Source organism: Nicotiana tabacum, chromosome 6 (assembly GCF_000715075.1).
Source record: "Nicotiana tabacum cultivar K326 chromosome 6, ASM71507v2, whole genome shotgun sequence".
Lineage (NCBI taxonomy): Eukaryota > Viridiplantae > Streptophyta > Magnoliopsida > Solanales > Solanaceae > Nicotiana > Nicotiana tabacum.
This window is the reverse complement of record NC_134085.1, coordinates 144924590-144948317: the sequence shown is the minus strand read 5'-3', so window position 1 is coordinate 144948317 and position 23728 is coordinate 144924590. Positions and strand designations below refer to the sequence as shown.

The window sequence follows — 23728 nt, the reverse complement described above, 5'->3', positions numbered from 1 at the left end:
TTAGTTTAGCTCTTCCCACTTTTATAATAATATAGATAGATACTTATTATCCTTCAAAAGTTTTAATATAATTAAATAATTATTCTCTAGATACTATTTTTGTATATGTTCAATAGGAGTCTATGATATTTTTCTAAAAGTTCTATTGGTATGGAGGTACAAAATTGATTTGCAAGGTCTCCCCCTAGTTTTGGAACGTGACACTTTTTGTATCTTATCTATATCTATATCTATTCTATATATTTATATCTATACTATATTAAAAGCACGAAGGCCCTTAGCGAAATGTCGTTCGCCTTTTTTACCCTCTAAAATTTGATTTCGTACTAGACAAATTAGTTATTTCATTATTTCTCCTAATTTGTTTAGGATTTTAAAATCACCTAAGATTTTTTATATCTTTCCTTAATTCTTTTTTGAAGTATATATGTAAAAAGTCATAATATTTGGCAACATATAACACATTACTTATCAAACCTCACGTGAGTAATTTTCCATCCAAAGAAAAGCTATATTTCCATTGTTAGATATCCTTCGACAAATATAAGAAGTATAAAAAGAAATCAAGAAAATTAATTTTACACTCAAAATAATTATTTAATTATTTTTCTAACTTTTAGGATGTTAAAATTAGTTGAAATTTTACTTATTATATTTTTTTATTTGAACTATGTAAAAGTCTTAATATATAGAATTATATGATGTGTAATATATTTATTAAATCAAAACTAACGTGAGTATTTGCCATTCAAAGCAAAGCTAAACTTCCATTGTGATATCCTTCCATTGTGATATTACCATGGTTTCAGCTATCGTTTCTCTTTTACTATAATTCAAGGGTCTAAAAAAATAACTTTATCAATTAAAATTTGAATGATTATAATAAAATAACAATAAACATTGGTTTTCTACCTTATTTTTTGTGACCTTTATTTTATATGACCATTCGATTAAAATTTTCGTATGATAACCTACATACGAAGTCTTTTTTTTTTGTTTTTCTTTTTATAACCATTCTAATAAATGACAGCTTCATATATTTACATTATTTTTTATAAAGTATTAACTCTAATATTATAGTATTTTTTTAATATTTTATATTATTATTTATTTATCGAGCAGCGGGCTAAAAATGATCAATGTTCATCATATTTAAGAACTTATACTTTTTATTTTATTTTATTCAATAACTCACATTATTTAATATTTTTCGTATTTTAAAAAAATTATATATTCATTGATATAGGGTACACGCGCAAAGCGCGTACCCTAATACTAGTACTATATTAAAAGCACGAAGGCCCTTAGCGAAATGTCGTTCGCCTTTTTTACCCTTTAAAAAATAGAGTTTACATTAGATAAAATAGTCATTTAATTATTTTTCTAATATTTAGGACATAAAAATTCATTAAAATTTTGTTATATCTTTTCTTAGTTAAATTAGGTACCTAAAATTTAGGACTTTAAAATTGTACCTTAAATAAATGTGTAAAGAGTCTTTATTTGGACGATACTATAAAATTTGTTGACGTTTGTTTGAAATAACTTTTACGTGGCAATTGGAAATTGACATCCTAATAGTATTCTAATTGTATTCACGATGAACAAAATAATTTTTTAACATCAATGAGTATTTTTGTTGAAGAACAAATTTACTTCACTTAATATTTGCAACAAATTATATTATTTATTATAATTACGTGATAAATAATGTGAGACTAAAATTAAAAACTATTAATATATAGTATTATTTTTAAATAATTAAAAGGTCGGTCGATTTTGCATTTAAGTTTCATACTTTTATAATAGTCTAGATTAATTGAAGAAGATAAAATTAAAAGAAAAGAGAAACAAAATTATCATTTAATTATTTTTTTTAATATTTAGAACATTAAAATTAACTAAAGTTTTGACTATTTTATCTTTTCTATTTGAACTATATAAAAACTCTTAATATTAGGAATGTAGTTACAGTGAAATTACTTATATAAGTCGGATAAATTATTTTTCATAAGAATTTATAATTTTACGGATTGTTATTTCACCCAGAATAATAATAATCTAGGTGATATTAGAAATCTTCCACTTCAAGATACCAAGAGACGAACTAGCCCGTTTGGCCAAGCTGCAAAAATCAGCTTATTTTGAGAAGTGTTTTTTTCAAAAGTACTTTTGGTGAGAAGCAGTTTGTGTTTGGCTAATTAAATTGAAAAGTACTTCTGAGCAGCAATTAGTGTTTGGTCAAGCTTTAAAAAACTGCTTCTAAGTGTATTTTTATCAAAAGTGTTTTTCAAAAAAGTACTTTTGGAGAGAAACTACTTTTCGTGTTTCTCCAAAACTGCTTCTGCTTCTCGCTAAAAGCACTTTTTTTTCCTTTCAAAAGCTTGGCCAAACACCTTAATTTTAGGAAAAAAAGTACTTTTGACCCAAAAAGGTGTTTTTGCCTCAAAAAAAGCTTGGCCAAACAGGTTAGAAAACGTAAAGCAAATTGTACAAAATCACATTCAAGAGCTCACAATTATTTTCAGATTGCTAAAATTTTAAAGGTTTAAAGTTGGTAATGTTAAAATATTAGCTATGTCAAGCTATTCTTTTCTAAGAAAATGTTAATAAATAATTTTCAAGTGTTGTCATAGAGTCTCGTGGTCGCTCATAGTGTTGATAAATCTATTTACCAGATAGATCTTACATGTCATTATAAACAAATATCAAATTACGGATATGCGACTAGCTGATATTACCCATCACTATTGAGAAAAATGAAGTACCAATCTTTATTAGTATATATAATCTCTTTATCATAATAATGATTAAATCTACCTAGAAAGGATGGCACGAGAACTTAAATTTATCCCTAATGAAAGTCCAAAATAAGGTATTTGTAGAGCATTAATCTTCTTTTATTAAGTTGGATAAATGTGATTAACGTTCATTATTTTTTTTAAGGAATTTGAATTTTTTTAAATTTTATATTAAATAATTCAGATACTTTTGTAAATAATATCTATGTAATTGTTATAATATATAATTGATTGACATAAAATACACGCGCAACGCGCGTACTTTAAGACTAATATATATATATATAACATAGTACATGAAGGTAATATGTTGGCACCCTACCCATTTTATCTTTTCCTTAAATACCCTTAATAGTTTATTCCAACACATTTAATAGGGGAGACATTTTGGTCTTTTCACAAAAATATTAGATCCAACACCCATTCTCCATGTTCCTCTCTCCCCGTCTCTCTTTCCTCTGTAATCATGATTCACCTATTGTCGTTTTAATAGGAAAAAGTGGAAGCTTAATTAATTTTATGAGTTAGCTTAGCAAAAAGAAAAACAAAAGCTAATTGAACCAATACTACCAAGAAATTCGATTTCTTCAGGTCTAAGAAGCTTGAGTTTCAACTGCAATTTCAGTCTTGGTACACCTCAAATCAGTTGCCAAAACTGCCCAAACTTCGAATTCAAGTTTGCAAAACAGTTTCCAACAATTGAAGATAACACCCAGTCGATTTTTGAGTAATTTTTTTTCCGATCTGACACAAAACCCAGAAGCTTTAAAGGTTTATCAATGGAGGACTCAGAATTTTTGAGCCACCAATGTTTTCAACGGTACTTACCTTCAATTATCTAGCTCAAAACTACTTTGACACAAACCCAAGGTAATAATTTATCACAAATTCGAAATTTCAAGCTCAAATTCAAGTCTCAATTCCTAATTCACAATAGCGAAGAGACAGCGAGAGAGATAAAGAAAGGGAGAAGAGAGAAGTGGGCAAATCGAGAGAGAAAGCTGAGAGAAGCAAATTATGTCTTGCTATAAAATTACAAAAGACCCCCCTCACCAGTAAAGCATAGAAATTAAAAATTAGGGTATTTAAGGAAAAGACAAAATGGGTAGGGTGCTAACATACCACCTACCTTCGCGTGGTAGGTTAGCAAGACCCATATATATATATATTCTTGGTAATCTGAAAAACTTTATATTATCAAGTCAGTCAAAAAGTATTTATAAGTAGCCTTTTATTAAAACAAGTTATACGCCACAAGCCAACAACATATAAAGATCAAGTAATAATATAAAAATTATTTATACTACCGATATATATAGATGAAACTTCGGTAAGGTGAATATAATTTGATACTCCATCCATTTCAAATTGAGTATTTACCGTAGAGTTCAAATACTTTAGTGCCCTTAGGCTTGAACCAGCCCTGTCTAGGACTTCCAATATAATGCCCCTTTTTGCAGTGACAACTGACTTATTAGCTTAAACCCGAAATTTTTTGGTCATGAGTAAATTTAATCCTGGTCAAAAAATCTACTTTGGCCATTTAATAATTGTGTGATTTTACTTGATATAAAACATGATAAGTGAGATTTATTACCCTAAATTTAATTTATTGAATGACTGCAAACATATTTGTTTTACATTTGGCTTCTAATAACATTATGCCTGATGCTTTTTCTTTACTTCTGCTTTACAAGCAAAGAAGAAGAGTCTTGTTTTAGAATGAAGCATCATTAACGTTTTGATTTAATTTATTTTCTTTATGCTTGAGTATGAAGAATCAATTTCATAAATCACAATTACAAGTTAGGATTGATAAAATATAACTTTAAAGAGTAATACCGAAGTTACCGAACCACACAAACCAAAATCGAAAAGTAAAAAGTTGAAACAACCAAATTTATTTCGATACAGTATTGGTATATCACTTTTAAAATCAAAAGTCAAAAATACCGAATCAAAATATTTCAACGCCATGTCAACCCAACCAACGAACACCCCTAATAGTTACATGACTAGTTAAATCAATAATCTAAAAAAGACAACTTAATGAACTGAAAACTTACAGATGAGTTACATGTCCAAGAGTATCCAGGAGATTTGAATACAAAGGAGATGCCTAAAAATATAACCTGCTCATTCTGTAATGTTAAAACAGAGCTTAGCCTCATCCCAGGGGCCATTAATCTCAAACTTGTACTCTTGAATCCGTATCAACCAGTAGGGACAAACCAAATTAACGAAGACAAAAATGCCCAAAAGCAAGATGAAAAGCAGCTTATGCAACTGGTAAGTGAATATTAGTGTTAGAACCAGTAACTGAAGGGAAAAGCAAATATGCAGCTTAAAAGAGCGCTTCTTGACACAATATGTGACTAAAGGAGCAAAAAGGAAAACTTGCAAGGAGAATAGCACAATAGCAAAGACATGAAGCCTCGATGGAAGGCGGGATGAAATCAAAAGTGAAGCCACGATGGACGCGTTCAGTGATATATTGCTTGTCAGGGTTGGATTTTCTAAAGCTCCAGGAGCCTTTACGGTGGACCCTGAGTAATTGTGCAGGAAGAGATGGAGAATGAGAAGGGAAGCTGTTAGCGCCCATATAGAATTCGAGCTTATGGACCTAGTAAGTGTATGATAGATAGGAGACAGCATATATAAGGCAGTTATGAAGAAGGTATTTTTTAGGAGATAATTGAGGAGGAGATTAAAGGGTATCATGTCCGCAGTTAAGAGCAGAATAAAGAAACCCGAACCAAGAAGGCTGACATTCAAGAGTAAAAGATATTTTTCATTCAAGGTATTTCTGAGGGTGTAGGTCCAAACTAAAACCACAAGGGCAACAATGCAAAGATATTGTGAGATTGAAACTGCATCGAGCACCACCTTCAATAAGTCTCTTTTGACAACATTAGCATTCATGATCATTTCCTCCAGGAAGGATTCATCTGTGTGATTGTCATCAAAGCCAGGTTGCATCCCACCATAAACAACTTTTCTCCATTTTGAATGGGTTGGAGAAGAGCTCCCACTGATGTTAGCCTCCATCTGTATCATACAACTCTACTCCACAGCATCTGCGAACAATTATTAAATGACAGTCAGCAACTTTTTTTTTTTTGATGAAGTAAGGTGTTTCACCAACAGGCATCAAGAAGATGCATTACAAGAAGCATAATTACAAGCAAAAAGATTTCTTCTCAAAAAAAAAAAAAGGACTTAAGAGAAATGTTAGCCCTAATACAGTGTGTCAGTCTAGCACAAAGCAACTAACAAAGTCCAAAAATAAATGACAGTCAGCACTCAGGGATCCTAAATCATAATCACTCTGTTATAGTTTACACAAGTTAGAGATGAAAAAAGGGAAAACACAACAAATCATGCATCTAGCTTAGGATCTGGAGCCACGTAATATTTTAATCAACGTTCGCCAATCTCCATTCACATTATTTATCACAAACACACTTATTCTAGTAACTCCACACCGCTGTATATTGAGTAATTTTCAAGCTAGGTAAACACATTGCAGACACAAAAATTCACATTGCATTTACGAAATAAAAAGAAGAAACCGAGCTACAAATCTCTTTATTTTGCAATATCAAGCCTTTTCAAATCTGATAGATTAATACATTTTACACCATCCAATTTCGTTTTACATCACTAACTCCTCTTAATTGGTAAAATGTAATCTTGATATCTTCAGCTTTTGGACCAGAGTAAAGCCTTTAAGTTTCTCTCTCAGTGTATGATATAACCTCCTTATACTCTAATGATATTTTTTTATATCAAGTCATAAGTATCAAATGGAGAGAAAAAAAAAGTATCAAATTGACTTAAAAGTTACACATATCACCCTTTAACCTCAAAAGAATCCCATCCTAGCCCCACAACTTGATGAGCACCTCTAGCCAACCCCAAGATAATGCTGGATTATTTGTCACTATATTTTTGAAATATCGTTGTCACTGACAACCAGAAGAAGTACACCGTACCCATATCTTATACTATTCTGATTGCACCATCAATCATTACTATTGGCAAGGAAACCACAAGCAGAGAAGAAAAGAAAAGAAAAGAAAAGAGCAGCATAAGCTCAGATACTACTACAAAATGCTGAACTCAGGAGATATAGCTGGCAGTTTAATTTTTTCAACGTCTATCTTGAATGAGTATTGGAATGATATGGACCTCAATGGAGTGGGATTGATAAAGATAATTCATATAGTAGACTCAACATATTTAAGCATTAAACATAGCCGAATGAAGATCTATCTTGAACGACTGATAGCATTACTAACCCAAAAAAGGGTAGAAAATTCACATAAACAGAAAATAGATAAACCACAAGTAATCATCAGAAGAAAGTTGATTGCAAAGGAGTTTTCACCGTGAAATCTGCAGCATACGAGGTTTTAACCATAAGTACACAGCAACAAGGGGCTTAGTTATGGAAGCATAATTGGAGGTTGAAGGTTCCCTTAAAGTAATTGTGTTTTGGTCAAACAGGCTGTTCCGACACATGAGAGCTTAATGAAGAGAGGAATATAATGCCTCTGTGCTCCAAATGTTTTCTGTGTGGAAAGGCCATCGAAACAAACAGTCACCTATTTCTCCATTGTCAGGTGACCAATAGATTGTGGAAACTATTCATGAGTATGAAAGCTTAAGCTGGGTAATGCCTAGTGAGACTACGGAATTGCTTTCTAGTTGGGACAATTTAGCTGAACAATAACAGAGAAAGCCGACCAGAAAGTAGCAATCACAACAAAGTGTTATAATAACAGTGAATAAACCTCTCTCCTACAGCCACCATAACAATGGTATTTATAGTTAGCGAATTATTGAGGCTCTACGTTTAACAAGGTAAGACATCCGAAAATTAAGGTCGTAGAGGTAATTTTATACTCCCTCCCTTCTGTTTTAAGTAAACCTATTTCCTTTTTGGTCCGTTCCAAAAAGAATGATCCCTTTCTAAATTTAGTAACAATTTAGCTTAAACTTACAATTCTATCCTTAATGATAATCTTTTATAACCACATAGATACTCTGGACCCCTTTTTGACTGGTTTACGATCACAAATTCCAAAAGTATTCATTTTTTCTTAAACTTCATGTCCAGTCAAACAAATTCACATAAACTGAAACGGAGGGAGTAATAAGTATAATAGCAAACACAAAACAAACAAAAAAATCTGATTCAGTAAATAATAAAGAGCAAGTAAAATCAGAGCAAGACTTCATGTTAGAAAGAGAAAGTTTTGAGAAGAAGAGTACAAGATCGAGATTTTGGGAAATCAAATTTAATACGCGGGAGAGTACGAATCAGTGTGAAATATATTAAAAATAATAACAGAGAAATTTCATAATTTTTACCTACTTTGTGACATCTTGAACTTGGACGGATTCTTCAAAGAAAATTCTACCCCGATCTTCGCAATTTCTCTTCAAAATCTGTTTTTGAGATTGGAAAAAGGGAAGGAAACATTCCGATTTGTGATTAGGAGGAGATTATTATGCTAGTATAAATTTGGTACATATGGATAGACGAATTAATGAAAGAAAATAAATAAAATAGAAAATGAAAGGGAAAAAGATATTAAATAAGGAAGTTTGGTCGAAAAATTGAAAGGGGAAAAGGTGTATTCGCTGGTGGCAGGAAAGGATTTGACCAGAAGGAAGATTGGTAAATTTATTTGGGGTTGAATTTGGTGAAATTTGATTTATTGGGAATTTTCGGCCAATCTCATGATAGAAATTAGCGACAATAGCATTTTGCTTAGAGATTTTTACACAACAACAGCAACAACAACGACCCAGTATAATCTCACAAGTGAGGTCTGTGAAGGGTAATATGTACGCAAACCTTACCCCTACCCCGAAGAGTAGAGAGGCTGTTTCCAGGAGACCCTCGGCTCAAAAAAAGCAACAGAAGACGATATATTAGTACCATAAAAATACATAATAAAATAACACATTTATAAGAGATATGAAATACAGAATATGAAATGCGCAATAGATGGCTGGTATAGTAAAAACTAGCAGGTAAGCCCTGCATCAATAGACGACCAATGGCCTTCTTAGTCTATCTCCTAACTGGTTAGTCTCACTCTATTGTGCTGTAGAAATATTCACAACTTTCCTCTAACCTACAACCTTAATGCTCGACCTCCATAATTCCCTGTCAAGGGTCATGTCCTCAGTAATCCTAAGTCGCGCTATGTCCTGTCTGATCACCTCTCCCCAATACTTCTTAGGTCGTCCTCTACCTCTCCGCGTGCCACTACAGCCAGTCGCTCACACATCCTCACCGGTGCATCAGTGCTCCTCCTCTGAATGTGCCCGAACCATCTGAGTCTTACTTCCCGCATCTTGTCCTCCATGGGGGCCACGCCCACCTTCTCTCGAATATCTTCATTCCTAATCTTATCCATCCTTGTATGCTCGCACATCCACCTCAACATCCTCATCTCTGCTACTTTCATCTTCTGGATGTGTGAGTTCTTTACCGGCCAACATTCAGTTCCATATAACATGGCAGGCCTAACCACTGCTCTATAAAACTTACCTTTTAGTAACGGTGGCATTTTCTTATCACACAAGACTCCCGATGCTAACCTCCACTTCATCCACCCCACCCCTATACGGTGTGTGACATCCTCATCAATCTCCCCGATCCCCTGAATAACCGATCCAAGGTACTTGAAACTACCCCTCTTGGGAATGACTTGAGAGTCAAGCCTCACTTCAACTCCCGCTTCCGTCGGCTCAACCCCAAATTTGCACTCGAGGTATTCCGTCTTCGTCCTGCTCAACTTGAAACTTTTAGACTCAAGAGCATGTCTCCAAATCTCTAGCCTCTCGTTGACGCCGCCTCGTGTCTCGTCAATTAGAATAATGTCATCAGCAAATAGCCTGCACCATGGCACCTCCCCTTGAATATGATGAGTCAGTGCATCCATCACCAGGGCAAATAGGAATGGGCTGAGCGCAGACCCTTGGTGCAACCCCGTAATAACTGGAAAGTGTTTAGAGTCGCCTCCTACTGTCCTAACCCGAGTCTTAGCTCCAGCATACATGTCTTTAATCACCCTAATATAGTCAACCGGGACCCCTTTATCCTCTAAGCATCTCCATAAGACCTCCCTAGGAACCCTATCGTACGCTTTCTCCAGATCAATAAACACCATGTGGAGATCCTTCTTCCTATCCCTGTACTGTTCCACCATCCTCCTAATAAGGTGGATAGCTTCTGTGGTAGATCGCCTCGGCATGAACCCGAACTGGTTGTCTGAAATAGACAACGTCCTTCGCACTCTCATTTCTTCCACTCTCTCCCAAACTTTCATGGTATGACTTAGTAATTTGATGCCCCTATAGTTGTTACAACTCTGGACATCACCCTTGTTCTTATACAACGGAACCATTGTACTCCACCTCCATTCTTCAGGCATCCTATTAGACTTGAATATAACACTAAACAATCCAGTAAGCCATTCCAAGCCTGCTCTACCCACACACCTCCACAGTTCAACCGGAATTTCGTCTGGCCCGGTAGCTCTGCCCCTTCTCATCTTACGCATTGCCTTCATGACTTCATCGATATCAATGTCCCTACAATTACTTAATTCATGGTGACTGTCGGCATTCCTCAATTCCCCAAGTATAATATCTTGATCCCCTTCTTCACTTAAAAGTTTATGAAAGTAGGTCTGCCACCTCCTCTTAATCTGGTCATCTCCCATCAAAACTTTGCCGTCATCATCTTTTATGCACCTCACTTGGTCCAGATTAAGATTGCTTAGAGATTTTTACATTCCTATAAAACTATCTTCCACTCCCCAAGTTTCTCTCTCCACATCCGACTCCCTCGCGCACATATCTTGCACAAGAGAACAACAATTTCACAATTGATAGCCATTAAAAAGCTTTGAAACTTTGAATTCGAATTTGGGTTTTCAAGAAATATTATTTGTTTGAATTGGATGTTGTTGCAAATAATTGAGAATTCTCTCTACGTCTCTCTATCTCTCAATTCCTAATTTCAGTAGTGTAAAGAGAGCAACAATTCCACCATTGACAGGCATTAAAAAGCTTTGAAGCTTTGAATTCGAATTTGGGTTTTCAAAAACCATTATTTGTGTGGATTGTGTGTTGTTGCAAACAATTGAAAATATAGTTTGGAGTTTATATCGTAATTTTGAAGGTGTTTTGGTGAAGATAAGACTTGATTTTGGCTGAATTTCAGATTGAAACTCGAAGAAAAGAAGACATGACATACATTATGCTGCATAAATTGTAGTAAAGTTGTAGTAAAATTGTAGAAAAGTTATCTTCTGTTATTTATATAGTTTTTATTTATTTAAATATTGTATGAAAGTTGAACAGTATTGTATAAAAATTGTGTGATATTGTAATTGTATATAACTAGGTAGAAATAATGTGTGAAAGTTATGGATAAGTTGTAGATAAGTTGTATAATATATAATTAGTTGTATAAAATTTATTTTTACTATATATATAAATCAGATATAAAATATACAAAAGACATATTGTATAAAATTTGTATAAAAAATATTTTTAAGTGGTATGATATTGTAGTTATATATAACTTGATATAAATAATGTATGAAAGTTGTAGATAAATTGAAGATAAGTTGTATAATGGAAAAAGAAGAAGGACTATAGTTGTAGGTTGATGTCCATCATAATATAGAGTGATGTTATTATGCCATAGTATGCAGATTGATTTATCAATAATCAGTTAAACCATACATTCTTTGATCCTGAATCCTGATCATAGAGATTAGAGAGCTAAACATCTAAAGGGAAATTTTAATAATAAAGGAAGAAAAATATCCTTCTGCTAATAGATTACAAGGAGTAGGGAAGGCTCAAATTGGAAGCAATGATGGCCACTGATATTCAAACTTGCACGTTGCAGTTAAAATTGTGACCTCTTGATTGCCATCCATTCCAGTTAGTGATTGATATAGGAAAGATTTTTTTTTCATGCCTATTGTACTGTAGGAAAAAATTGATAGCAACCGAACAAGCACTATGCCAATATTTTCTCCCTAACTTAATAGAGTACCATAGATCTCCCTTTTACTATGAATTTTATATTGTGACACAAACTAATATGTAGGAATATTAAGAAGATTTGCAAAGAGATGACAGTTTATACTTGGTAGTACAAGAATGGAAACAGAAACACCAATCATACTCCAAATATGGAATTAATATCCACGACTACAAATTTCTCTTTGCCTCTCCCAGTTTATCGTAGGACTTTTTGCAGATTTTTCGAAAAAAATACCGAGTGAGCAGCAAGCCTCATGGGGCAATGTGGAGAAGAGGGGAGAGAGGAAGGGAGAGAGGAGAGAAAGAAGGAAAGGGTGTAACTAAATTCCTTGATTGAAGCCACAAATAATGGATTCAGAACCTTTTAAGGTGGATTGTATATATTTGGTAAACAAAATTTGTTTATGCCAGGTAATTAGCTAAACATGAATATTAAGAGTAATAAAGTTTCAAATAGTGTATAGGAATGAAAAAATCCCTTTTGCATATATAGCTATTTTTTGGGTCACCGTCCAATTTATACCCCCATCACACAAAACTTTATAAAACTTTATAAAGTAATTCAATATCTTCCGTACACGGTACAAAACTGCAACTTTAATTCAAATTGTAAAGAGTTCAAACTCTTCAAAGCAACTTCACATTTCGAATATAAAGTTATTCTATCTTTCAATTGTAATTTCGAATCTCAAGTATTTCAATTTTTCAATACAACTTCAAATTCAAAATCTGAAGTTTTGAAAGATAAACTTGTTCTTCGAATTTTAACAATCAAACATACGGTTCAACACTCAAATCTACTTCATATGGGCTTAAATTTGAAATATCATAAATAACAAAGAGTAAATGACGTTGTATGGCCGTTCAAATATTTTAATAGCCCATGTTTTCATCTTTGACCCGAAATGACCATTAGGCCCAATTCTTTTGCAAGTCACAATTCCCAATGCACTTCTATTCGCAATTCATTCTTATTTCCTACTCCTCCAGTTGTTTGTTATTCTCCACCCACTTCCATCATCCATATAATCACAATCAATGCAGCTTATCTCCACTGCCTTCCTCACACCACCAATCCAGCTTATCTCCACAATTGATCTCACTATTAGTGATGCCAAATGGGCGGGTTGGGCTGAATTTGGGCGGGTCAAGATGGATTAGGTTAATAAATGGGTCATTGCCCAACCCAACCCTTACTTGGGATAAGATGGGCTAGGTCAAGATGGGCTAAACAATGGGTCATAACCCAACCCGCCTAACTTGACCCATGTTTTAGAACCATGCTCATCTTGCATAAAAAAAGCCTTTTACCTTAAAATGTGTAAGTCGAAAAAAAATTTAGGGGTGGGGGTGGGGTGGGTGGGTGATGTAGAAAAACGAAAAAAATAGAAAATAGAAAATTAAAAATAAAAAACTTAATTTTTCTTTTTGAAATACAAAAAAAAAAAAAAAAATTGGGGGGAGGGCGGGGGGAGAGGGGATGGATGGCGCAGAAAATTAAAAATACAAAAAAAAAAGTAAAATTGGGGCAGCTAAATAAATTTCTATATAAGTTGGGTTGAGATACCTTTTGTTTTGGGTGAGTTTCATGGGTTGTATTTGGATTGATTAATGAGACAGAATGAGCTATAAAATATAATGGGTTAACTTGGCTCAATCCAAATTGTCCCATGAGCTAAAATGTTTGTAATCTAACCCATTAATCTTTGGGTGAGTTGGGCGGGTTAGATGGCTTTGGGCTCAAATTGTCACTCGTACTCAGTACTCACTATCATCGATTCACTATATTTTCATAAGTAAATCTTCATCTCTCTCAAAACACTCTCAAATCTCAATCCCAAAATCAAATCGAGACCAACAACCATCCATTGCGAATAGGAAATTTATAGAAATAATTTTTCTTTACCTAAAACATCTCCACCACTACCTCTAACTAATGAAAATTTTATTATCTTCCATGTTGCTTCCTTCCTTTTCTATAAAAGTCATGCAATCCTAGATCTGTAAGGAATTATAGCAAATACTTGGCTAGTGATATCTATCGGCCATGGCTGTGTGCGATCGGATAAAGACTCCGGTGACCTTCCCTTTTGCTTTCCTTTTCGACTCTGACTTTTTTGCAGCGACCTTACAAATGTTTATATAATCTACATATATGTTGTATAATAGGTGTATATATACTATTATACAATTTATATACATTATTTATACAATATATAATATCGCTAGTGGGTTGTTGGTGTTTTATGAGCCGTTTGGAGGTTGGGCTTCATGATTCTTTTGGATGAATTTATGTGCATTTCCTAAGAAGAAGTAAAAGGTGAAGTGTATTTGTGGAGATAGTTGTTGTTGTTGTCTTCTTCTTCTTCTTGAATATGAGATGTATAATTAGTGTATATCATGTACAATAAATGTATATTTAGTGTATCTTTTATGTAATATCTATGTATCTATATACACTTTGAGTTTTTATACAATATATACTGATTATACAATATACATATATATATATATATATATACACACTTATTATACAATTTTAACTACGAGAATTTTTTCGGCCATTGGGTTATTTTTTGTGAGCAAAATAAAAGAGATGGAATTGTATATATACTATTACATTGTATAAATTTTTTATATAAAGTGTATCCTATATTTTTTTCAGTGTACCCCTAAATCCTAATGTATCTTTAGTATATCTTAAATATTTTAGTGGGTCCGTGTGTATATATATACACTAAATTTTTTATTTCATTCTCGATGAGATAATTTATAATCACAAAAAAAATATGACTTATTCATGACCATTAATTTCAAGATCTTCTTTTCTCTTTCAAGCTTCGAAACCGGAGAAAAGAAGAAGAATAAAGAAAATTGAGCTTACATATGCCGAGTAGAAGAAGTCATACATGATACCACAATATTGCAGTCTCTACAGCATGTAGCGCTAGTAGTTTGATAGGTACTTAATTTGGAGACAGTACAGTTGTCACACTGTACTGTGTACATTTATTGTCCAAATTGATAGGTGGCAATTCTTAGGTGTTAGTAATCACTTTCTCTTGTCCAATAACTACAACTCTTTAATTTTCTCAACTAATTCTTCTACACCTAACAAATCGTGTACTTGCAAAAAATTTGAACCGTGAAAAAAGAGAAAGATAAGTAAAAATAGTCTGCATATGGTAAGTTTGGGTTAGCCGGTATAATTACTTTGGGGTTATGAGTTGTCTGACTAATATTTATGGCTACTGGATGCTATTTGTTTTCTCCTACCGGCTAAAAATGAATTTCTCTCAATAACAAATCTAATCATCAAATTTTTAAAACAACAATAAATTTAATAGGCACATTTTGCAACTGAGAAGATGAAGAAGAAGGAACTCCAAACACAAAGAAAAAGAAAGCAACAGTGAAGAAGAAGATAAAAATGTACGTATCTGAAGTTACTAAAAAGTGGTATCAGTTAAATCTATATATTATTAAAAACCAAAAAAAAAAAAAAGCATCACGTTAAGCCAAGTGGCAACCTAGAAAAAAATTCACAAGGCATAATTAGTTAATAATGAGTTATTTAGTTAAATATTAGTTATTGGTTATTGTTTTTGAATTTAAATATCTATAAAATTCGAAAGTAAGAAAAAAACTATCAGTTAAAAATAGTTTAAGAGTAATAAAATATATATTTTCTATTATATTACAAAAAGAAAATAGCAGCCAAAAATATTAAACAAAGTAATATGCTAATAAAAATTTATTAACAATGTAATAATACTAAAAATTAGATAATATAATAAATCAATATACAAAACAAAAAATTTATTCGATGATTATATAAGTCCCTTCAATTTAATAGAGATTTTATTCATTAAAATTTAGATAATACTGTAACGACCCGACGGGTCATTTTGAGCTCTAGTGGGTCGTTCAGCAGTCTGAGGCCATGAGCAGCTTCATTTAAGGTATTATGACTTGTACGCATAGTCGGAATTTAATTTCGGGAAGTTCAGAGTTGATTTGGAAAGAGAATTCTCATTTCGGAAGCTTAAAGTTGAAAGAATTAACTAGGATTGGATTTTGAGTAAACGACCTCGGAATCGAGATTTGAAGGTTCCAGCAGGTTCGTATGATGATTTCGGACTTGGGCGTATGCTCGGGTCGGGTTTTGGATGACCCAGGAGCATTTTGGCGCCTATTGTGGAAGTTAGCATTTTGGACTTGAAGTGAATTTCAGTATTATCGATATCCGTTTGGGATTCCAAGTCTGGGAGTAGCTCCGTATGATGATTCTAGAGTTGGGAGCGCGATCGGAAGTGAATTCGGAGATCCGTGGGTCATTTTGAAGTCATTTGGCTAAAGATGAAAATTTGAAGGTTTTTGAGAAGTTTGACTAGAAGTGGACTTTTTGACATCGGGGTCGGAATCCGATTCCCAAAGTTGGAGTAGGTCCGTAATGTCAAATATGACTTGTGTGCAAAATTTGAAGTCAATCGAATGTGATTTGATAGGTTTCGGCATCGAATGTAGAAGCTTAAAATTTCAAAGCTCATAAAGCTTGAATTGGGGTGTAATTCATGGTTTTAGCGTCGTTTGATATGATTTGAGGCCTTGACCAAGTCTGTAATGTGTTTTGGGACTGGTTGGTATGATTGGTTGGGGTCCCGAGGGCCTCGGGTGGATTCCGGGTGCTTAACGAATCGAATTCGGAGTTTGAAGAAGAGCTGAGTTGCTGGTTGCTGTCATAACCGCACCTGCGAGAAATGGGCCGCAGGTGAGGAGCTGCAGAAGCAGCCAGAAGAGCCGCAGATGCGGTATTGGCGGAGGAGAGCTGGGGCCGCAGATGCGGTCATTTTGCCGCAGATGCGGGACTGCACCTGCGGTGGTTGAGTCGCAGAAGCGGAAGAGGGGCAGCCTGGTGAGAACTGCAGATGCAGTATTGGAACCGCACCTGCGGAACCACACCTGCGGTCTAGAGGTCGCAGGTGCGAAAAGAGCTGGAGGCAGAGGGTTATTTTAAATTCGGGATTTGGCCATTTTTCTCTCATTTTTCTCTTGGCTTGGGCACTGTTTGGAGCATTTGAAGAGGGGAATCCGTCATTCATCATGAGGTAAGTAATTTATGCTAGCTTTGAGTTTAATACATGGTTTATACATGGACTTAGACATGAAAAATTGTAGAAAACTTAGGGTTTGAGGGAAAATCTAGAAGACTAGTATTTTTGGAATTTAATCACGATTTTGGGTATGGAATTAAGAGAAAATCATATATTTGAGTTCGTAAATTCATGGGTAAACTTTATCTTCGAAAAATTTAGGAATCCGGGCACGTGGGTCCGAGGGCGTTTTTGTCAATTTTTCGATCGGGGTTGGGAATTGTTATGAATTGGATTGCATAATTAAGTAATTTAGCACATATTAATGGATTTGCATAATTATTGGCTAGTTTTGGAGCGTTGTGTATCAATTTGAGTCTTCGGAAGGGCGTGGAATGCCGGTTATGGATCTTCGGAGCGAGGTGAGTCTCCTTTCTAACCTTGTAAGAGGGAATTGTCCCCCTAGGTGATATGATTGGTTATGTTTTTCTATTTGTGAGGGCTACGTACGCACGAGGTGACGAGAGTCCGTGCGTAACAACTATTATGTTTAAGTCCGGGTAGTCTAGGACTCAAAAGCATGCTATACTTGGACTATTTGTAATCTTATTGGCAGCTTGAATGGCTTAAATCACATCGAATTAGTAAATGAATTTCTAAAAAAAAAAGATTTAAACTTCATTTTCTTAAATTGTTAAAAGAGAATTGGCTTTTCTTTGGATAATTGTTCCATGTTGACTTCTTGATTGACTATCTGTGTGTGTTTATTTTTGGAACGGGTCGAACGCCTCGGCAGATTAAATAGATGCATCTATGGTTCGTGTCGTTCGATCCTCGACATTGCACAACTTAAATATTGTTGGAGCGGGCCATACGTCCTCAGCATGATATGTGCATGCTTGTATTGCTTGCCTTGAGATTATTTGGGATTGATACTTGCTCTTCCCGACTTGAGATAATTGTAAACTATTGGATTATGAATCCGGAGACTTTTAATAAAAAAAAGTAACTTTCACCTGTTTATGACTTACTTGAAATTATTGTCATTCTTAATAAATCCTTGATTATTTGCATTTATAATATATCATTATTGGACCACTAGTAAGTGTCGAAGTCGACCATCTCGTCTCTACTTCTTCGAGATTAGACGGGATACTGATTGAGTACACGTTGTTTTCGTACTCATACTACACTTTTGTGCATTTTTGTTGCACATGCATATGTATCTCTAGTGTCCTACTGGGCGTAGCAGCATGGTTGATACGGAGACTTAGGTGAGCTGCACTTCTCGAGGCGACCCGCAACCAGCAAAGTCTCTTTCAATTATCTGTTTTTATTTCTTGTCCAATATTGTATTCCGGACGGTTGTTGCATTTTATTTTCTTCTTAGTAGATGCTCATGTACTTGTGACATCGGGTTCTGGGTTGATTATTGGGTATTTGTATTTATTTCCAAGCATTCTTTTATTTACATTGTAAATATTGTCTTTTACTAGTAATATTGAAGGAAAAATCTTAGTTTTCAAAATTGTTAAAATGAGAACTTAATCAAGTAATTTGGTTGGCTTGCCTGACAGCAGTGTCTGGCACCATCACGATCCTTGGCGGATTTTGGGTCATGACAAATACTATTGAGAATAATAGAATAAACTTCAAAATAAAAAAAAATCAGGAGTAATAAAATATACGACAAACTATTAAACAAAGTAATATGCTAATAAAAATTTCCATTAACAATGTAATAATACTAAAAATTGGATAATATAATAAAGAAAGTACATAAAAAAAAAGTTATTCGATGACTATATAAGTCCCTTTAATTTAATAGATCACTAATATTAGCACCCGCGCGGATGCGCGGATGATAAGTGCATTTTGCTAGATTTTAAATATATAATTATCCTTGTAAAATCATAAAAATTATCAAATCTTTTCTGAATATTTAACTAAATAATGCAGGAAAGAGTGCAAGGTCTGGGAAGATTTCAAGCAAGAATACATCAGTGTAAAAAGCAAGAAGCATAACTTGTCAAGAAAAGAAAATGAAAGATATTCTGCAACAAAATTACATCCAAGAAAACCGTTTTCAATCAAAAACCGTTTCTAACAAAGCAAAACAGTTACCATCAAGTTACCTCATGGCTATAAAATGGACATTGACAATCTCTGCAAAAGTAACTTGGGAGATTTGAAATCATTCCTCTTATAAAATTTATTCCAGTTTTTAATCGTCTCCGTAGACCACGGTGGTGACTACACTTTCATTTCAGTTCTAAATAAATTTCAAGGTGGAAATTACTTTAGTTCCTATTTTTAATTAAATAGGCGGAATTATTCTTATTGAATATTTCTTTCTATTTTCTTATTTAATGGGCATGAATATTTTCATTAGCAGTATTAGATCTAGTATGGAGTAATTATCTTATGTTGGGAGAATGATGGATCTTGATAATTCGATATAATAGTGAAAGTTTATTTTTCAATTTCACTTGTTTGGTTTGAAACTTTCGATTTATAATTTTATCAGCTTTTATAGTTAGATGTTATTTAATTTAGTCACACCTATTTTCTTTGTACCACAAACTAACCTGTTATTCATTTTGTAATCGAGAGAGGCGGAAGAGGTAATAAGGTTAATAATGGTGTTGATAGGTATTGACATTTATTTAATCACATCTATCTGTTTTGTGTTATAATTTGATTTTATACTAATTCTGAAATCGAAAGAGGCGAATAGTATGAAATTCAAGTTATAAAAAGTAAGGTAACCGAAAGGGACTTACTTTGAAAAAAGAGCATGTTTCAATTCAAACATATATTTCTGGTTCTTTAATATTACTATCTTGATAATTAATTTGCATAACCGAGAGGAGTGCTATTAATTGTTCAATTTAAGTAATCATATATAAGTGTAATCGAGAGAGGCATTTATGCATTGTATGAGAAATAGAGACTGAAAAATAAATATATGCTTTTTAATAGAATTATCAAGTGAAATCAGGATCCCAACATCTTTATCATAATTGTTAAAACCAAAAATACTTTTCTCTACGGTTTATTTGTTCATTATTTGCTTGTTAACTCTCAACTCAACCTTTTCGATTCTCTCAAATAGTAATTAAAACAAGAACAATTTGTAGAATAGAGAAACCAATCTTTGTGGTATCGATGTCTTTCTATATTATAATTTGACAAAGTACGAGTTTAAATTCATATACGCTAGACGCTTGTCAAATTTTTGGAGTCGTTACCGGGGATTGATAGACATCTACTTCAGATTAATTGTTTTGTTACTAGCTTGAGAACTTATTATTATAAATAGTATTACTATTATTATTTTCGTAGTGTCGCTATCAATTTAATAGCATTATAACTTTTAGTATTATACTTAAACTATCGTTTTTACCTATATCATAATAATACTATTTTTTTAGTAATATAACGTACTATTATTTGTTATCGTCTCTTTTATATTATATAATATCTATTGTAATTATATAGTTATACTTATAACAGTAGCATTTCTTTTCCTATAACTACCTTATTCTTTCATTGTTGTAATCGTTTGTACTATTATTATTTGTGATTACCACATGCTACTAATTAATTACTACTATTATTTTGATTTTACTTCTAATATTTCATTTATGTACTATTTTTTTCTAGGAACTAAGTAAAACAAAAGTTTTATTTTCTTTACTTTAAGAATTTCAAGTAGTTTATGACATGTTCTTCTACAAAACAGTTGGTAAGTTACGATCCTAAAGTTGAAAGATCTCTTCGATTGCGCAGGAAAGGACACACATCTTCTTCTCAAAACGTAACCTGCAACGAAATGGAGCATCAACTAGGTAATGACGATAACCCACAAGAAATCCCACCACAAGTCCATGTAGATGAGCAGTTTGATGAAGTGGTGCCAAGACCAGCAAATAGAATCCTAAGGGATTATGCTAGACCTAACCGCTTCAACTGTGAATCTAGTGTTAGGAAACCCCCAGTAGCAGCTAACAACTTTGAAATCAGGACTGACCTGATTCAAACAATTCAACAATCTTGTATCTTTACAGGAGATTCAAGCGAAGATCCACATAGTCATTTGATTGATTTTTTGGAACTTGTTGAAACTGCTAAATATAATGGAGTACCTCCTGAAGCTATCAAGTTAAGGCTATTTCCTTTTTCTTTAAAAGGAGATGCCAAGACTTGGTTGCGAAGTTTGCCTCAAAGGTCTATTACCACATGGGACCAGATGACTCAGAAATATTTGAACAAATATTTTTCTCCTGCTAAAACAACAAAGTTAAGACAAGATATATCTAATTTTTTACAAACTAACACTGAGTCGGTTTATCAGGCATGGGAAGGATTAAAAGCAATGCTGAGAAAATGTCCACATCATGACATTCCTGAACATATGTAGTTGTATATTTTTTATCACGGGTTAAAACTCTCTTCTAGAAATGTGATTGATGCAGCTGCAGGAGGTTCCGTAATGGGTAAAACTACAGAAGAAGCATTGCAATTATTGAATAAGATTTATGAGAATGTCATCCAATGGTCATCTGAGCGTGTAATCATCAAGAAGACTGCTACGGTAAATCAGGTAGATGCTCTAAATACACTGACACAACAGATTGTTTCCTTGGCACAAAAGTTTGAATCTTTTCAGGTGAATACACAACAATCAAGCAAGACTGAGACTTGTGATATGTGTGGAGGAAATCATCTAAACCATGAATGCCAAGCGATCAGCCAAAGTGATGAACAGGTTAATGTCATCGGTTACAAGCAGTACCCTTTTGGAAGTCCAATGGCACAAAAATATCCAGGATTTCAATGGAGCAACCCAAATGGCGCAGAGAACTCTCAAAGCTTCCAAAAGCAATAGGTACAGGGTACGTCTGGATACTAGAATCAAAATCCTGGGCAAACGAATTTCAGACCTTATCAACAAGCAGCCCCATATCAGCAAAGGCCTCAACAACTCATTCAAATCTTGATGACCTCTTGTACAAGTACATTAAGGCGACTGATGAAAAGATGGAAAGCCACAATTCAACCCTCAAAAATCTGGAAGTTCAGTTAAGCCAACTGGCAACTCTTGTGTCAGAAAAGATTCATGGTCCCTTACCAAGCAATACAGAGAAAAACCCAAAGGAACACCTTAAGGCCATCACCTTACGGTCAGGTAAGAATCTTGAGGAACCCTATGCAGACACAAAAGGCAAGAATCAAGAAGACCAACAGGTAAACATAGGTAAGAATGTTGAAACACCCCATAAACCATCTGAAGATAGAGAAATCAAGAAAAAAGAAGAAGAAAAATATTGAAATAACTCCTCTCCCTGTGACAATCCCTTTTCCACAAAAAATGAAAAGAGAAAAGCTTGATAATCAATTTGCAAAGTTTTGGAGATTCTAAAACAGATTCACATAAATATTCCTTTCACTGACGCTTTATTGCAAATGCCTTCATATGCCAAATTTCTAAAAGAAATTTTGTCAAGCAAAAGGAAATTAGAAGAAGTTTCTGTGGTAATGCTTACTGAAAAATGCAGTGCTATACTTCAAAACAAGCTATCACAAAAACTTGGCGATCCAGGTAGTTTTACTATTCCATGCACTTTGGGAGGAGTATATTTTGAAAAAGCACTTTGTGATTCTGGAGCTTCAATAAATTTGATGCCATTTTCTATATTTAGAAGATTAGATCTTGGTTAAATGAAGGACATATGTGTTTCTCTTCAGTTTGCAGATCAAAGTACTAAGAAACCTAAGGGGATAATTGAAAATGTGCTTGTGAGAGTAGATAAATTTATTTTCCCTGTAGATTTTATAGTACTTGAAATGAAAGAATGTCCCGATGAACCAATAATTTTGGGTAGACCTTTTCTTGCTATAGGAAGAGCAATCATAGATGTCCATCAAGGGCAACTCATCTTAAGAGTTGATGAAGAAAGAGTCATTTTTGATATGCAAAAGATGCTGAGATTTTCAGGGGATGAGACATCATCTTCGTGTTTTTCAATTGACATAATTAGTAATCTTACAGATGAATTCAAAGATGATCATTTAATTTCAGATTCAATGGAAAGATGTTTGGCCAAATCCGGCACCACACATGATGATGATCCCATCATCAGAAGAGAAGCTGAAATACTGGAAAAATATTCCGAGGAAGAAGAAATACAACCAAAAGTAGTTCAACCAAAAATTGAACTCAAAGTTCTCCCCTCCCATTTGAAATATGTTTATCTTGAGCAAGAATTATTTTCAGTGATTATTTCCTCTTCTTTGACTGCAGAACAAAAAGAAAAATTGATTGAAGTGTTGAAAGCACATAAAGGAGCCTTAAGATGGACTATAGAAGATATCAAAGGAATTAGTCCAGCTGTTGGTACACATAGGATCCTTATGGAGGATTGCTACAAGCCAATAGTCCAACCCCAAAGAAGACTGAATTCAACAATGTAGGAAGTGGTGAAAAAGGAGATCGTAAAGCTTCTGGCGACAGGTATCATTTATCCTATTTCAGACAGCCCATGGGTAAGTCCCGTTCAAGTAGTACCTAAGAAAGGAGGTATGATAGTTGTAAAAAATAAAAATAATGAGCTCATACCTTCCAGGACTGTCACAGGATGGAGAGTCTGTATTGATTATAGACGCCTTAATGATGCCACAGAAAAGATCATTTTTCTTTACCATTTATTGATCAAATGTTGGAAAGAATTGCAGGATATGGATTTT

The 23728-nt window shown here is 33.8% G+C and overlaps 3 protein-coding genes and 1 non-coding gene across 5 annotated transcripts; 2 read left to right on the top strand and 2 right to left on the bottom strand.

Moving 5' to 3' along the window:
- Positions 1 to 4679: 4679 nt before the first annotated feature.
- Positions 4680 to 8322, bottom strand: LOC107793718 (phosphatidylinositol N-acetylglucosaminyltransferase subunit C). Of its 2 annotated transcripts, none has more exons than XM_016616123.2 (2): positions 8182 to 8322; positions 4680 to 5878 (listed from the first exon to the last, which is right to left on the bottom strand). In XM_016616123.2, exon 2 carries the CDS (start codon positions 5856 to 5858, stop codon positions 4938 to 4940), a length of 921 nt encoding a protein of 306 aa, XP_016471609.1. In that variant the 5' UTR covers positions 5859 to 5878; positions 8182 to 8322; the 3' UTR covers positions 4680 to 4937. The 2 variants fall into 2 exon arrangements, with proteins under 2 accessions (XP_016471609.1, XP_016471610.1); XM_016616124.2 differs by having other exon boundaries at positions 8178 to 8318.
- Positions 8323 to 20813: 12491 nt separating this feature from the next.
- Positions 20814 to 21869, top strand: LOC142182092 (uncharacterized). The gene is made up of 2 exons (XM_075256013.1): positions 20814 to 21142; positions 21440 to 21869. The coding sequence occupies exons 1-2, from the start codon at positions 20814 to 20816 to the stop codon at positions 21867 to 21869; spliced, it is 759 nt and encodes a 252-aa protein (XP_075112114.1).
- On the bottom strand, positions 21279 to 21385 carry LOC142182466 (small nucleolar RNA R71). Its single transcript, XR_012711285.1, has one exon. It is a non-coding gene; the product is annotated as a small nucleolar RNA R71 (small nucleolar RNA).
- Positions 21870 to 22021: 152 nt separating the features above from the next.
- Positions 22022 to 22702, top strand: LOC142182091 (uncharacterized). The gene is made up of 2 exons (XM_075256012.1): positions 22022 to 22228; positions 22409 to 22702. Exons 1-2 carry the CDS (start codon positions 22022 to 22024, stop codon positions 22700 to 22702), a joined length of 501 nt encoding a protein of 166 aa, XP_075112113.1.
- Positions 22703 to 23728: the final 1026 nt, after the last annotated feature.